General features: G+C 40.1%; 1 protein-coding gene across 1 annotated transcript; it reads left to right on the top strand.

The window, feature by feature from the left end:
- The first annotated feature begins 5,002 nt into the window (after positions 1-5,002).
- CBLN2 (cerebellin 2 precursor) lies at positions 5,003-12,572 on the top strand. The gene is made up of 4 exons (XM_073590010.1): positions 5,003-5,147; positions 5,672-6,128; positions 8,180-8,299; positions 8,631-12,572. Exons 2-4 carry the CDS (start codon positions 5,787-5,789, stop codon positions 8,826-8,828), a joined length of 660 nt encoding a protein of 219 aa, XP_073446111.1. The 5' UTR covers positions 5,003-5,147; positions 5,672-5,786; the 3' UTR covers positions 8,829-12,572.
- The last annotated feature ends 772 nt before the right edge of the window (positions 12,573-13,344 follow it).

The raw sequence follows: 13,344 nt of genomic DNA on the forward strand, positions 1-13,344 counted from the left end.
CAGTTTGTCCAGCCTATTCCTGTCCCTGGTTGATATGCCACTACCCCAGCACGTCACCGGCCTGTAGGCAAACTGGAAAGGGTCCATATCCGAGCTCACTAGAGGACGGAGACGTGTGAGAACCAATGTCTCTAGTACCTTCATAAGGTGTGATGTCAATGCTACAGGTCTATAGTCATTAAGGTCTTTCGGATAAGGTTTCTTTGGAACTGGTACCACACACGATAATTTCCACAGTTGTGGTACTATACCTATTCTCAGGCTCATATTGAACAGATATGTAATGATCTCATTCAGCTGGTGCCCGCAGGTTCTGATTAGCCTTGCACTGATGCCATCAGGACCTGCAGCCTTCAAAACTTTGATCTTATCCAGTTCTTTTGCAACCTGGGTACTTGTGAAGAACAGACCCTGGCTCAGTTGACAAGTTGCAGCAGGGTTAGGTTATTGTAGTAGAGAGGTGTGAATGGTATGCAGGGGCAGGAGCAGCCAGTGTGTGATTAAATCTGTTAAAGAATAGATTAAGTTCATCAAGCCCCTCTTTGTCTACCACTATCCTGGAGACAGTCTGTCTATGCCCAGATATAGACTTTAGACCCTCCCAGACTTCATGAATCCTTTTCTGTGACAATTTAAGTTCAATCTTTCTCTTATAATTAGCCTTTCCCTGCCTGATTAGATTCTTCAGATCTTTCTGCACCTCTCTCAGCCTGCCCTTGTCACCTGATCTGAAGGCCAACTTCTCTTTGAGAAGAGCCTTTATTCCGGGGCTGATCCATGGTTTATTGTTAGAGAAGCACCTCACTACTTTTGTGGGTACCGTGTTGTCGACACAGAAATTAATGTAGTCCGTTATACAGTGTGTGAGACCATCCATGTCATCACCATAGGAATCTTGCAGCACATCCCAAGTGGTTGTTTCAAAGCAGTCTCTCAGAGCATCATCACTCTCCTCAGTCCATATCCTCACTGTTATGAATGAGTCACCGTAGGAGGCAAAAACAGAAATACTAGCTAAGTCTAGAAAACCAGAGAAGTTGGCATCTATCGGATTGCAGACCCCTGAACCTATCAACAACAACTAGCAGTAGCCGTGGGGGGTTCCTACGGTGCCCTAGACCCCTCGATCACAGCCGGAGAACTACATAGCCTAAAGACAGAAAGGGAAATCTAAACTGCCCCAGAGCAGACCCCAAAGCAATAGGCAGCCCCCAACATATAATGACGGTGAAGCAAGATGAAAAAACACTCACACAGATAGAAAGATAGGCTGAGCAAATGATGGGGCCCAAGCTAACTAGATAGAACAGGATAGAAAAGCTGCTGTCTGTAATCCACCAAAACCCTATCAAAACAAGAGCCAACAGCTGATAGGGAAAAAAGCCCTGAAGACGCTAGGCTTCAAAAAGACTATATCAGTACTCAGGTATTTTCTGAAGACAGAGCAAAAAGGAATTCAGCTCACCCCAGCAGGGAATGGCAGAAATCAAGGAAAACAATGCAAAACAAAACCAAAACACAAATGCAAAAAGTAGAACAGAAAACTTAGCTTTTGAGGAGCAGGAATCAGACTGGTCTCCTAGAATCCCTCAGAGAGATCACCAGCAAGGCAGAAGGGCGTCGGCTGCCTTATATCCAGTCAGTAATTCCCGTCACCCAGTCATCATCATCCTGCCCAGGTGCTTGGTAATCAGCCTCACTACCTTCCTTCACCAGAAGACGGAGTTCATCAGACCTCAATGGTGAAGGGGAAAATGAACTCACAACACCTCACTGTGCGAGTGACAGCAGGTTCTCTCTGTACAAGTGGCTTGTACACGGGTTGGAGGTGGACTAGGTTGTGATCCGATCTTCCAAGGGGCGGTAGGGCTGACGAGGCATATGTCCCTCTCACATTGGCAAAGAACAAGTCCAATATTTTGTTGTCTCTAGTGAGGCAGGTAACATACTGTGTGCAACCTGGTAGTATGGATGCTGGAGACACATGATTGAAGTCTCCCGAAACCAGAAGTAGTACTTGGGGGTGAAGGGACTGCATCATGCTCACTGTGGATTGTAGGACCTCAGTGGCGGCATCAGCTTTCGCAGAAGGGGAGACATATGCAGCTATCATGATTACATGCGATAGTTCCCTCGGTAAATAAAAAGGTCTCATGCCCACAGCAAATAGCTCAATGTCCTTACAGCATGTTTGCTCTTTGACCACGATATGCCTAGAGTCACACAATCCATCATTCACAAATATCGCCAGCCCTCTGCCTTTCCTCTTACCGCTCTCCCTTGTCCTGTCCGCGCGAATGAGTTTAAAGCCATCCAACGAGACAACAGTTTCCGGAGTACGTTCGGTGAGCCAGGTCTCTGTAAGGCCTGTTTCACACTTCCGTTTTTGTGTCCGCCAAACGGATCCGTTTCCGTTTTTTTGACGGAAACGGATGCAAACGGATCCGTTTTTTAAAACCCGGTTCCGTTTTTTTTGACGGATCCGCGGTAACCGCTATGGGAAAAAAAACGGATCCTGCAAAAAAATGGCGGATCCGTTTTTTAATGGAAACCAACAGATTTTGACGGATTTGAAAAAACGGAAGTGTGAAACAGGCCTAAACAGCAACATACTGCACTCCCTTAATTCCCGATGATGTCTGGTCAGCGCCGACAGTTCGTCCATCTTATTCCCGAGTGACCTCACATTGCCCATAATGACGGAGGTCTATAGCGCCTTCTTCTAGCTTTCCAGAGGGTTCCAGCTCTGCAACCTCTTCTCTTAGTCCTCCTTATTTCTGGTAGAATGTCCTCTGGTCTGTTAGCAGCATGCTGCCTTGCTGTATCCCTAAGCAGCAGTATAGCTTCTCTGGAGTAGACAATAGGGTCTTTTTCAGTTCCTGGATTTCCCAACATAATAGATCCAAGTAAAATCAAGGTAAAAAGTCAATCGAAGGTCCAGGTCCTCTTATGGTTTTCCATAGTGCAATGTCCTTTGGAGTAACAATAAAAAAGAGAAAGAAAAAATAGAGAAAAAAGAGAGCAAAGAAGGAGCTACTGTAACAGGCTGCCACTCCAGCGGCGCCAGGTATGTATTATGTAGTATGTATGTAAGTTGTATGAATGTAGTATATATGTAGTATGTATGTTGTATGAATGTAGTATATATGTAGTATGTATGTATGTATGTTGTATGAATGTAGTATATATGCAGTATGTATGTATTATGTAGTATGTATGCTGTATTAATGTAGTATATATGTAGTATGTATGTAGCATATATGTATGTTGTATGAATGTTGTATATATGTAGTATGTATGTAGTATGTGTGTAGCATGCATGGTTTTTTTTTGGTTTTTTTTACATTCAACACATTAGCCGGATGATGGGACTACTACTGTCCCATCATTGGCTAATGTGTCAATCACTGTCATTGCAGCAGGCATAGCCCGATGGGACTTGTAGTCCCATCGGACGATGCCTGCACACACACACAACCCCCGGCAGGCCTGCACAGACCCCCGGCAGGCCCATACAGACCCCCGGCAGGCCCGCACAGACCCCCGGCAGCCCACACAGACCCCCGGCAGGCCCCTATAGGCCCCCGGCAGCCCGCACAGACCCCCGACAGGCCCGTACAGACCCCCGGCAGCCCCGCACAGACCGCGCATCATGATGACATCATTTCAGCAGCCAATCACAGCCATGCCATTAGTTAACATGGCTAACACAACTGGCTCATTGCATTATGGGAACTTCCGATTCCGGTATTCGATATCGTAAAAATATCGGTACTCGGTATCGGAACTCCGATACAGCCAATATCGGCCGATATCGAAATGCTCAACACTATTGACAAGATATGGGCTCTCAATACATCCTTTTAAGGGGAATATTTTTATGAAATGTTTCCACCGAAGTCCAATGTTTAACATTTATCTCAATATTGGGGCAGTGCGAGAGTTAAATCAGAATGGAGAATGGCTTTTACATGAAGTGGTATGATAATTGAAAACAAGATTTAAAGATGAATGTTTTGATGAAAATGTTCTTCAGATCATGGCCAAATCTTTGCGTCTATATCACCTTTAGGTCCCAGCTGAATTTCTCTCATTTCGTTTGATGATGTCTCCAGTAGCTAATAAATGTGCTGAGGATTCTGTGAATAGAACTGCTGGCGTATTTATTCAGGGACTCTCTCCTACATTTGTTTTTCCAGCTCTTAAATACTTAAGGACATTATAGTCTCCAACTCATTTAGCGCAGGGCATTGTTACATCCCGCTGTGGTGGGTGAAACTTGCAGACGGTTATAACTGATGATAGGACTGACTGCAGCATACATCATAATGGCAGCGATGAAGCTATAGGCTCTGTTCGCACTGGGGAAAAGACTTAATTAAGGATTAGAACTTCCCCAAACACCAAGAGGCACATTGAACACTAATTGCCAAATTCTAACACTAGATGTCGCCACTAAACCATCAATGAGTGAGCCTTGCACAGCTTTTCCATTTAATTGGGAAGTAACAGAAGGTTCAATAGTCTTGATAAATAAGTCATTTGCCAAAATGAACAATGAAGCATTGTGCGTGAGCGATAACAGTTCCATATTCAGCATTCCTTATACATTGCCACAAATAGAATACAGAAGACATTTCCGCCGCGCTGATTATCAGTGCCTATAATTGCCCTGACCTATTACTTGATAAGTGCCAGGGTCAGCAGTGCAGCCATAACATATTATTTGCGTCTTGTGAAAAGATTCTTAATTATTGTTTGCATGCTGTGCCTACCATATACAGTATACTGCTCCCCTAGTGATCGCCTTATAGATCATAATAAGTGACCATGTGAATATCAGGAGGATGATATGTGCAAAGCTGCAAAAAAAAGAGAAAGGCATGAACTCCATAAGGGGAAAGAGTGGGAGAGGAAATGACAGCTATGTAAAGTAAGTCAAGGGAGGGAGAAGGAGATGGAGAGGCAGAGAGAGGGAGAGGAGGGAGAGGAGGGAGATGGAGACTATTAGCAATGGGCGGGTGAGGATGAGGAGACTCCTGTTTTGCTGTGTGTTTGCCAGCACAACCCCAGCTCGTTGTGTCTAAGCAATCCAACTTCATAGGCAGCTAGCAGCCAGCCTGATTGCCACACAATGGACCTTCCAGGTAACACTTTTCTTCATTGGGTCACTGGGCAGGGTCAATGCTGTCATTTGGGCTTGTGTAGGTAGCCTTAAAGTTCAGGATGGGACTTGTTCAGGGTGTCTTACAGCTTGCCAGCTCTCTTTCAGCTTCGCAGATAGGTTTCTTCAGAGGGAAATTGATTTGTTTTAGTTTTTGACAGTGATTATTTGGAGTTTATTGATTTTCTTCTCCAAGGCATAGACAGCCAAAGGACAACTACTGTAACTGGCCTTTAAATCAGGTCATAAGAGCGAGGTGCTGAAAAGTTTATCAGCCAGGGGAAGGTCTGGGTCGTCCTTGGAGAAAGGTGGTTTTTATAGTCTGAGTGCTCAGATCCGCTCATCCCATGAAAGCTGCATTGTGCTGGCATTGACCAGGGAGCCTCAGAGCGATGTCTGATATATATAAAATGCGATAGTATTGACGCGGTCACCTCTTAGATCCAGATATGAAATACCTGAAGAGGTAACAGGCATCCAGTAATTCAATTGTACTTTTATTTAAAGGTTCAGCACAACGAGCAAACTGAGCAAGAGAACCCGAGCAGGGGACTATAGTCGACAGAAGACTAGCAAGAGCATCATCTGGAGTGCCAGGCTGCCAGCTTCTTGCTGTGGCAGGATGGATCTATGGGGCAATGCTGCAGGAGACAGAAGAGCTGCGGTGAAGCCTTTGAAGTGGGAGCAGAGCTTCCCCAGAGTTGCTAAAGTGCTGCTGTCCATGGTGCTGATGTTGCAGGCGCCACCTACAGGCAGTGCTCAGAATGATACAGAACCCATAGTGCTGGAAGGAAAGTGCCTGGTGGTCTGTGATTCCAACCCGTCTTCAGATGGAGCGATTACATCGTCTTTGGGTATATCAGTGCGTTCTGGAAGTGCCAAAGTGGCTTTCTCTGCTATTAGGAACACCAACCATGAGCCCTCTGAGATGAGTAACCGCACCATGACGATTTATTTCGATCAGGTACATTGAACTATTGTAACATATTGCAATGTGGCGTAGTATACGGTCATAGTCACACTTATCTTGAGAAGGTTATTAGCAAAGCCCATCAAATGCCTGTGTCGCAATATGGACGTAAATACAAGAATGAATGGAACAATGATTAGTCATAGATTAAGCCTTTTTACAATGAAATGTAATGCTGCTTGGCACATACAAGTGGCTCTAAGTCAGATCTGTAGAATAGAATCTGTAGAATAGATCTGTAGAACAAATCTGTAGAATAGATCTGTAGAATAGTTCTGTAGAACAAATCTGTAGAATAGATCTGTAGAATAGAATCTGTAGAATAGAATCTGTAGAATAGATATGTAGAATAGATCTGTAGAATAGTTCTGTAGAACAAATCTGTAGAATAGAATCTGTAGAATAGATCTGTAGAATAGATATGTAGAATAGAATCTGTAGAATAGATCTGTAGAATAGAATCTGTAGAATAGATCTGTAGAACAAATCTGTAGAATAGAATCTGTAGAATAAATCTGTAGAATAGATATGTAGAATAGATCTGTAGAGTAGATCTGAAGTATGAAATCTGTACTACAGATCTGTAGAATAGATCAGTAGAATAGCTCTGATTCTGTAGAATAGATCTGTAGTAAAGAATCTGTAGAATAAATCTGTAGAATAGTTCTGTAGAGTAGATCTGTAGTATGGAATCTGTATAACAGATCTGTAGAATAGATGTGCAGAATAGATCCGTACAATAGATCCGTACAATAGATCTGTAAATAGATCTGTAGGATAGATCTGTAGGATAGATCTGTAGGGTAGATCTGTAGAATAGATCTGTTCTGTGCCAGCGCAGACCTACAGTGACACACACTGTGCAGAGCTTTCGCTGGCTGAGTGCAGGAAGCGATGACATGCCACCGAGCCCACGATATTCATCTTGACAGCTTGATAGTTCACCTATGACTTTCCTAAAGTTTGCTTGTCTTCCATCAATGTTCCTTTTGAAAAATGGACTTTCCCTCAATGATCTTTTGATTGAGAAGGCAGGGAAGAGATGAGCTCATCTGAGAGTCTCTCCCCACGCTGCTCTTGATATATGATGCGTGGAGACACCAATGCAGTGAATGACACAATTATGGAAATTGTTATTTTCTCAGTAATTCATTTAATTAGGCATCTATTATCATCACCTGTAATGACAAGACTTTCCATATTAATACCGTAAATCAGTTAGTCTTGTATTCAGCCTTAGTTTTAATACACTATTGCCCCTTCTTGTTAACATGTGTTTGCATCCACCCGATGTGACCTGCTGCACCGTCCATTCTCTATTGCCGGGGACTAGGGCATCTTATAAAGCATCTCTTTTATTTTCTTCTGAATAGCTTTTAATAATCTGATCCACAATGGAACCAAAGTATTAGAAATGTTCTGTGCGATGCATTTACTTTGGATTCACCCTAAGTTCTACAGGTTAATCAGTAAAAAGCATTAGTAATTAGTGTAGGAAAGTTTTCCTTTTTCTAGTAATAATTCTCTAACATCATCCTGCGATTGGGCAGAGAAGGATTTCGTTAAAATGCTACCATTTATTTATTTTTAACCCCCAGCATATACTCTGTGCTTGAGGGTCACAAATAAATGGAGAGTATGTGCCCCTGTAAAAGAGTGGAAGCCCCCTTCACCTTCACACTTTACCGGCCGACAAATGGAGATGCAGAAAAGTCCCCTCTTCTTCTGAGCTTGTGTTTTTGATCTATTTTTGGGATGATCCCCTTTTGCCCTAACATTGCCAGTTTCCCAGCTTATATTTATCAGTATGCCTAAACATCAGTGATAGTAACGAATTGCCAGCCTGTTCCAGCACCTTGGTTTTCCACTTTAATATAGACGAAGAGATTGATTGGCTTTTAGAGTTACAAAAAAAAAACCTCCATGAAACGCTCCATGAGTAGCCTTCACAGACCAAGTGTGATTTATAAAGACGATCGTGGCTGTCACAGTGCTGCTCCTTCACACTATGATGATTTACAACTCACATCTTCACCTTCTTCTAGGTGCTAGTAAATATTGGGAACCATTTTGACCTTGCATCCAGTGCATTTGTAGCTCCAAGAAAAGGAATCTACAGCTTCAGCTTTCATGTGGTCAAAGTGTACAACAGACAGACTATCCAGGTGAGTGATCTCATATTCTACTCATTAAATCAGGATATTTGTTATATTGTGCAATAATGATACATATGGCAGAAGACAAAGCACCATCACAGAACCTTAATGTCATCACCAGCATTAATGCAAATAATGGGGCAGCGTTTAGATGTTCTGCACATTAATAGATGCCCTGAGAAATGAAGGTGCCTATAGAAAAGCCCATGTCCTCTGATAACGCTATAGCCAAATGGCTGATCATGAGAAATTAGCAATTTAGCTGTTATATAGCATAGGCATTTTTCACACCAACTTTTCAATAGATGACCCTGTGTATTGTTTTTTTTTTCCTTTTTAGGTAAGTCTGATGCAGAATAACTACCCGGTGATTTCAGCCTTTGCAGGGGATCAGGATGTCACCAGAGAAGCGGCCAGTAATGGGGTGCTACTGCATATGGAGAGAGCTGATAAAGTTCACCTAAGACTGGATAGAGGCAACCTCATGGGAGGCTGGAAATATTCGACCTTCTCTGGCTTTTTAGTATTTCCATTATAATGAGAGAACAGCAAAAGATCGGACAGTCCATACAGCCATTAATGTGGTGGAACAAGATCTAATCTCCAACATCCCTCCCAGATTGTCTCTGTAGAAGAACGAATTCTTTCTTCTAGGTAAAAATATTTACTATGATATTGACATTTCCTCGGGAAACTGCTCCTCTAATTAGTTTTAGACGACAGTGATCTTTAGGATAAATGAAATTATCGACCTGAGCAATTTGTACCTGTGATTGTAAAGTCAATATCGGAATTTATTGTTGGGATCATTGACTTTTTGTTGTTGTTCTGAGACGAGTAATCGGACCCACACACGCAGCTGGTAGGAGGCATCACAAAAGAGAAGATTCCAAATCCGTGTCCTTGCAATGCTTCTTTTAGTGTTTGTATAGCCTTAAGAAACGAATGGCTTCAAGTCTCAGTAACGTATATTTTCTTGGGGATTTCTGGACATGACTGTGTCAAGAAGTGCTTTATACAAACAAGCAACATTTGCACGATTGGAATTACCTATTTCGTTTTTGTGTTGTTTGTGTGTTTCTTGATAGCCTTTGGTTTTATTTTTTATTTGTTTTCCTTTTCAGGGTGCTGAGATGTAAATTAGGTTGACCAATAACGATAACGTATATAGCTGTAAAGCAGAGTAAAGCTTATCGATTAAAGCTGTCTTCTTTTCAAGTCTTTGCTTCGGTGCGCACTCTTTTTTGACTTGAGACTGGAGCAAGTGGAAAACGCGTAGGCGCTCCATTGTGGTGTGTCTACTTCCATACAGACCTGTCAGTTTTGGCAGTGTCACAGTGGACATCACACAATTGCAGCAGAACCCTTCGTCCTCCACCAGAGGCTGACATCATCATTTCTCTCTACTTGCTTCTTTCTCAAGAATCCAAGTGTCTGAGAATTCCAGCACCATCACAATGGGCTTCTCCCAAGCGCTGCTGCCTGGTGCAGCTCCTTCCCTGCCATAATCCATATTCCTTGGGGAGCTGTAAATCAGCATTTAAAACTATTAAAAATAGTTTGCTACTTTTTAATGTGGCACATGTATGTCCACTAACATTGGTGAATGGGTTGGCATTACTGTCCAGAGTGCTAAGGGCAGTGATTTGCCATCTTGTAAAAGTTAGCAAGGGTTGATGAGAAAAATGTCAGTCTCATGGTGACAATGAACAGCTGGTATGACTAAGCAGCCCTTCTATTAGTAGACATTTAGACTCCCAGAAGTCTTTGCTCTTACAAGAAGATGACAAGGCTTTGCTGCAAGACAAAATGTATTATTCATCCTTACAGGAAAGGAGAGTAATGCCCTAGATACAGAGCATCTGTAGAACCATTTTTAGGAAATGGTCACAAAAGTATCAGTTGAATCCTTATGTAGTGATGACAATGGAATGGTAAATTTACCTCTGTATAGTAAGGAGCAAATAGGGCCAGTATGTGATATGAAAAACCCATAATCCTTAGTAGGGGAGCAAATTCCTAATATAGAAAAGCTGTAATAATGGACTTAATTTGCAGTTATTATCTATGCCTCCTGCCTGCCCAGAACAGCTACCACTGTATTTCTTCCATCTACATGACAGGTAATATTTAAATGATATGAACCACAAAGCTGAAAGCCTCTTGCATATTTCATTGTATAGATTTGTAGATCAATAAAAATGTAGTATCCATGACATTTGTTTTATTCAGGATATTACTCTAAAAGCCTTTTTTTCTTTATGGAAGACAAGCATCCCAGGCCTGTAACTGTAGGCAGGGAAGGCAATTGCTGTGTTTTTATGGCTATTTATTCCTATCATGTCTTTGATAGCTATGCTAATTATTCTCATTTGTAATATATAGAAGTTATTTTCACAAGCTAATGAATTTATTTTAGAGTAACCATCAAACGAAACATGTAAGTTATTCAGAAATCAAAAGATGAATCAGCCTACTATAATCTATATTTATTAGTGATATCCTCCTTATTATAAAGAAATGCATTGGCTAGGAATGGACCAATGCACATGATCTAGGCTAATATTTGATTCTTACTAATTAAGAAGTAGCACACTGTGTAATGAGGAATATAAAGCAAAATTGTGTAAATAATATAATTACCATGGATGTATGGATTTACATTTGAGCGATAGAACATTTTATTTTCTATATGTAGATTAAAAAAAATGGAATAACACAATTTGTAATGAGGCAATTTTCGGGCAATAATTCGACATCTGCTTAACACTTCTCCTTGGTCCATTAAATTCGAAATTTATAAAATATAACGGGATGCAGAGTGTCGCACAACAGATAGGCCGACACTGCAATTCTTATTGCTGATTTTTTGTAACTGTACTCATGCTGTGCCATTTCTACAATTGAATGTTTCAATAATAATCAAAAGAGAAATGCTTGTCTGTGTCTGGACCAAAGTATCTGTTTGTCTCTGTCTGTCTATCTATCTGTATATCATTACATTGGGTACATACATAAACAAATATATATATATATATATACACAAAAATATATAAATAATATATAATATATATATAGATAGATAGATAGATAGATATTATGTACAGTTCCAAATTGCAGCATAATATTTGCAAGATCTTTGCATTAAAAAGCGGTAATGTTTGGTTAGAGAAATACCGTCACTGTTATTGAAAGTGGTGAAGTGATCAATTCTATCTTACCATTTTAATCAAAATGGAAGGTATGTTATGTTTTCTTGTGTACAGCACATCTCATTTGATTATTAGTAACATTTGTTGTTGTTGTTGGCTTTTTATATTTGGGGTTGAGGGTGATTATTGAATTTCATATACAGCTCTGGCAAAAATTAAGAGACCACTTCCAAGTGTTCAGTTTGTCTGATTTTTCTCTTTATAGGTATATTATTGAGTAAAATGTAAATTGTTCTTTTAGTTCATAACTTCTGACCACGTCTCCAAATTTCCAAGCAATAAATTTTGTACTTTTTTTTTCTGACAAAGAAAAATGGTCAAAATTAAAAAAAAAATCCAGTGCTCTCAGACCTCAAATAATGCAAAGAAAACAAGTTCATAATCATTTAGAAACAACAATACAAATGTTTTAACTCAGGAAGAGTTCTGAAATCAAAATTTTGTGGAATAACCATGATTTTTAGAAACAGCATTCATGCGTCTTGGCATGCTTGCCACCAGTCTTTCACACTGCTTCTGGTGCAAAAATTTAAGCAGTTCTTTGATGGCTTGTGTCTATCCATCATCCTCTTGATTACATTCCAGAGGTTTTCAATGGGGTTCAGGTCTGGAGAATGGGCTGCCCATGACAGGGTTTTGATGTGGTGGTCTCTTAATTTCTGCCAGAGCTGTACTTTACAATTTGAAAATTAATTTTGAAATGATCCTATAATTTTTTTTACCAACTTCCTTTTTTTAACATAGCTTTAGATAAACCAATATTGCAGTATGAAGGTTATATAGACTAGATAGGGTCTGCAAGAGCATTTGATCAATATCTGGTTGCCTGAGTTGGGAACACCCAAGAATTATTTTTGTCTTGACCAAGGTTTTTAGATATAAGGGTAGTATTTGCTTTAAATCTTTGCCGTAAGGGTGAGAAAGCCTAGTTATTGCTATAAAACTATTTATGGAATGTGACAATGGAAAAATCATCAATGTCTCTGTATGTCCAAATAATGATATAGATTTTAAATTGCTTATTATTAGTGTTAATGTATAAAATTGGCATAAAGACTCATCTTAAAGGAGTAGGTGGTATTTCTTTATTAGTGTACTGTATCATACTGTATAGTAGCTTTATATTTCTATTACTTAGCCTAAGGAGTTTTCATAGTTTCATGACAAATTGAGCAGTTGTCGTGTCCTAGGAGCTATGCCTACATTCAGGCCTGTACCATGTATGAACATATATATATATATATTTTTTTTATCACATTTAGGTCACTTGATTTCTTTTGCTTGAACCTTGGCCTGTCATATCAGACCCATGTAAACCTAACCTATTTTTCACAGTAATATTATGATTTCTATTAACCTAGAAATATCAGAGATTTTTCTTTAGCTTTCCTTAATACTGCTATGGAAACTAACCATATTTTCTTACTGGAAGAGAATTCTGTTATGTTTTCTAAGAATAAGCTGTCAAAATAGCATGCCAACAATTTCATCTAATTTAACATTATTGTATTCTTGAATTGCCATTGCTCCATAAACAACGATACTTTTACGACACTAAATTCACAGTTGTGTCCTTGCGTTGTAATCATTCCTAGCCAACATCTATTGTCTTGGATTACTTATTCTCAAAAAATCTACCCTATCTTTTTGCCATATTATTTATTACCATGTGCGTAGCTCCGCATGTCAAGCGCCTAGTATTCTCTCTAAATGAATTTATAATTAATTTGTCAATTGTTCAGAATTATTTCTTAATATTTACTTAAAATGTGGAATATTATTAGGCATTTAATGACTCCGCACATCGTACTACATAATATTATGATCTTCTAAGTTTCTTGA

The sequence above is a fragment of the Dendrobates tinctorius genome, unplaced genomic scaffold (genome assembly GCF_039654945.1).
Source record: "Dendrobates tinctorius isolate UK_male_01 unplaced genomic scaffold, ASM3965494v1 ptg000115l, whole genome shotgun sequence".
Classification (NCBI taxonomy): domain Eukaryota; kingdom Metazoa; phylum Chordata; class Amphibia; order Anura; family Dendrobatidae; genus Dendrobates; species Dendrobates tinctorius.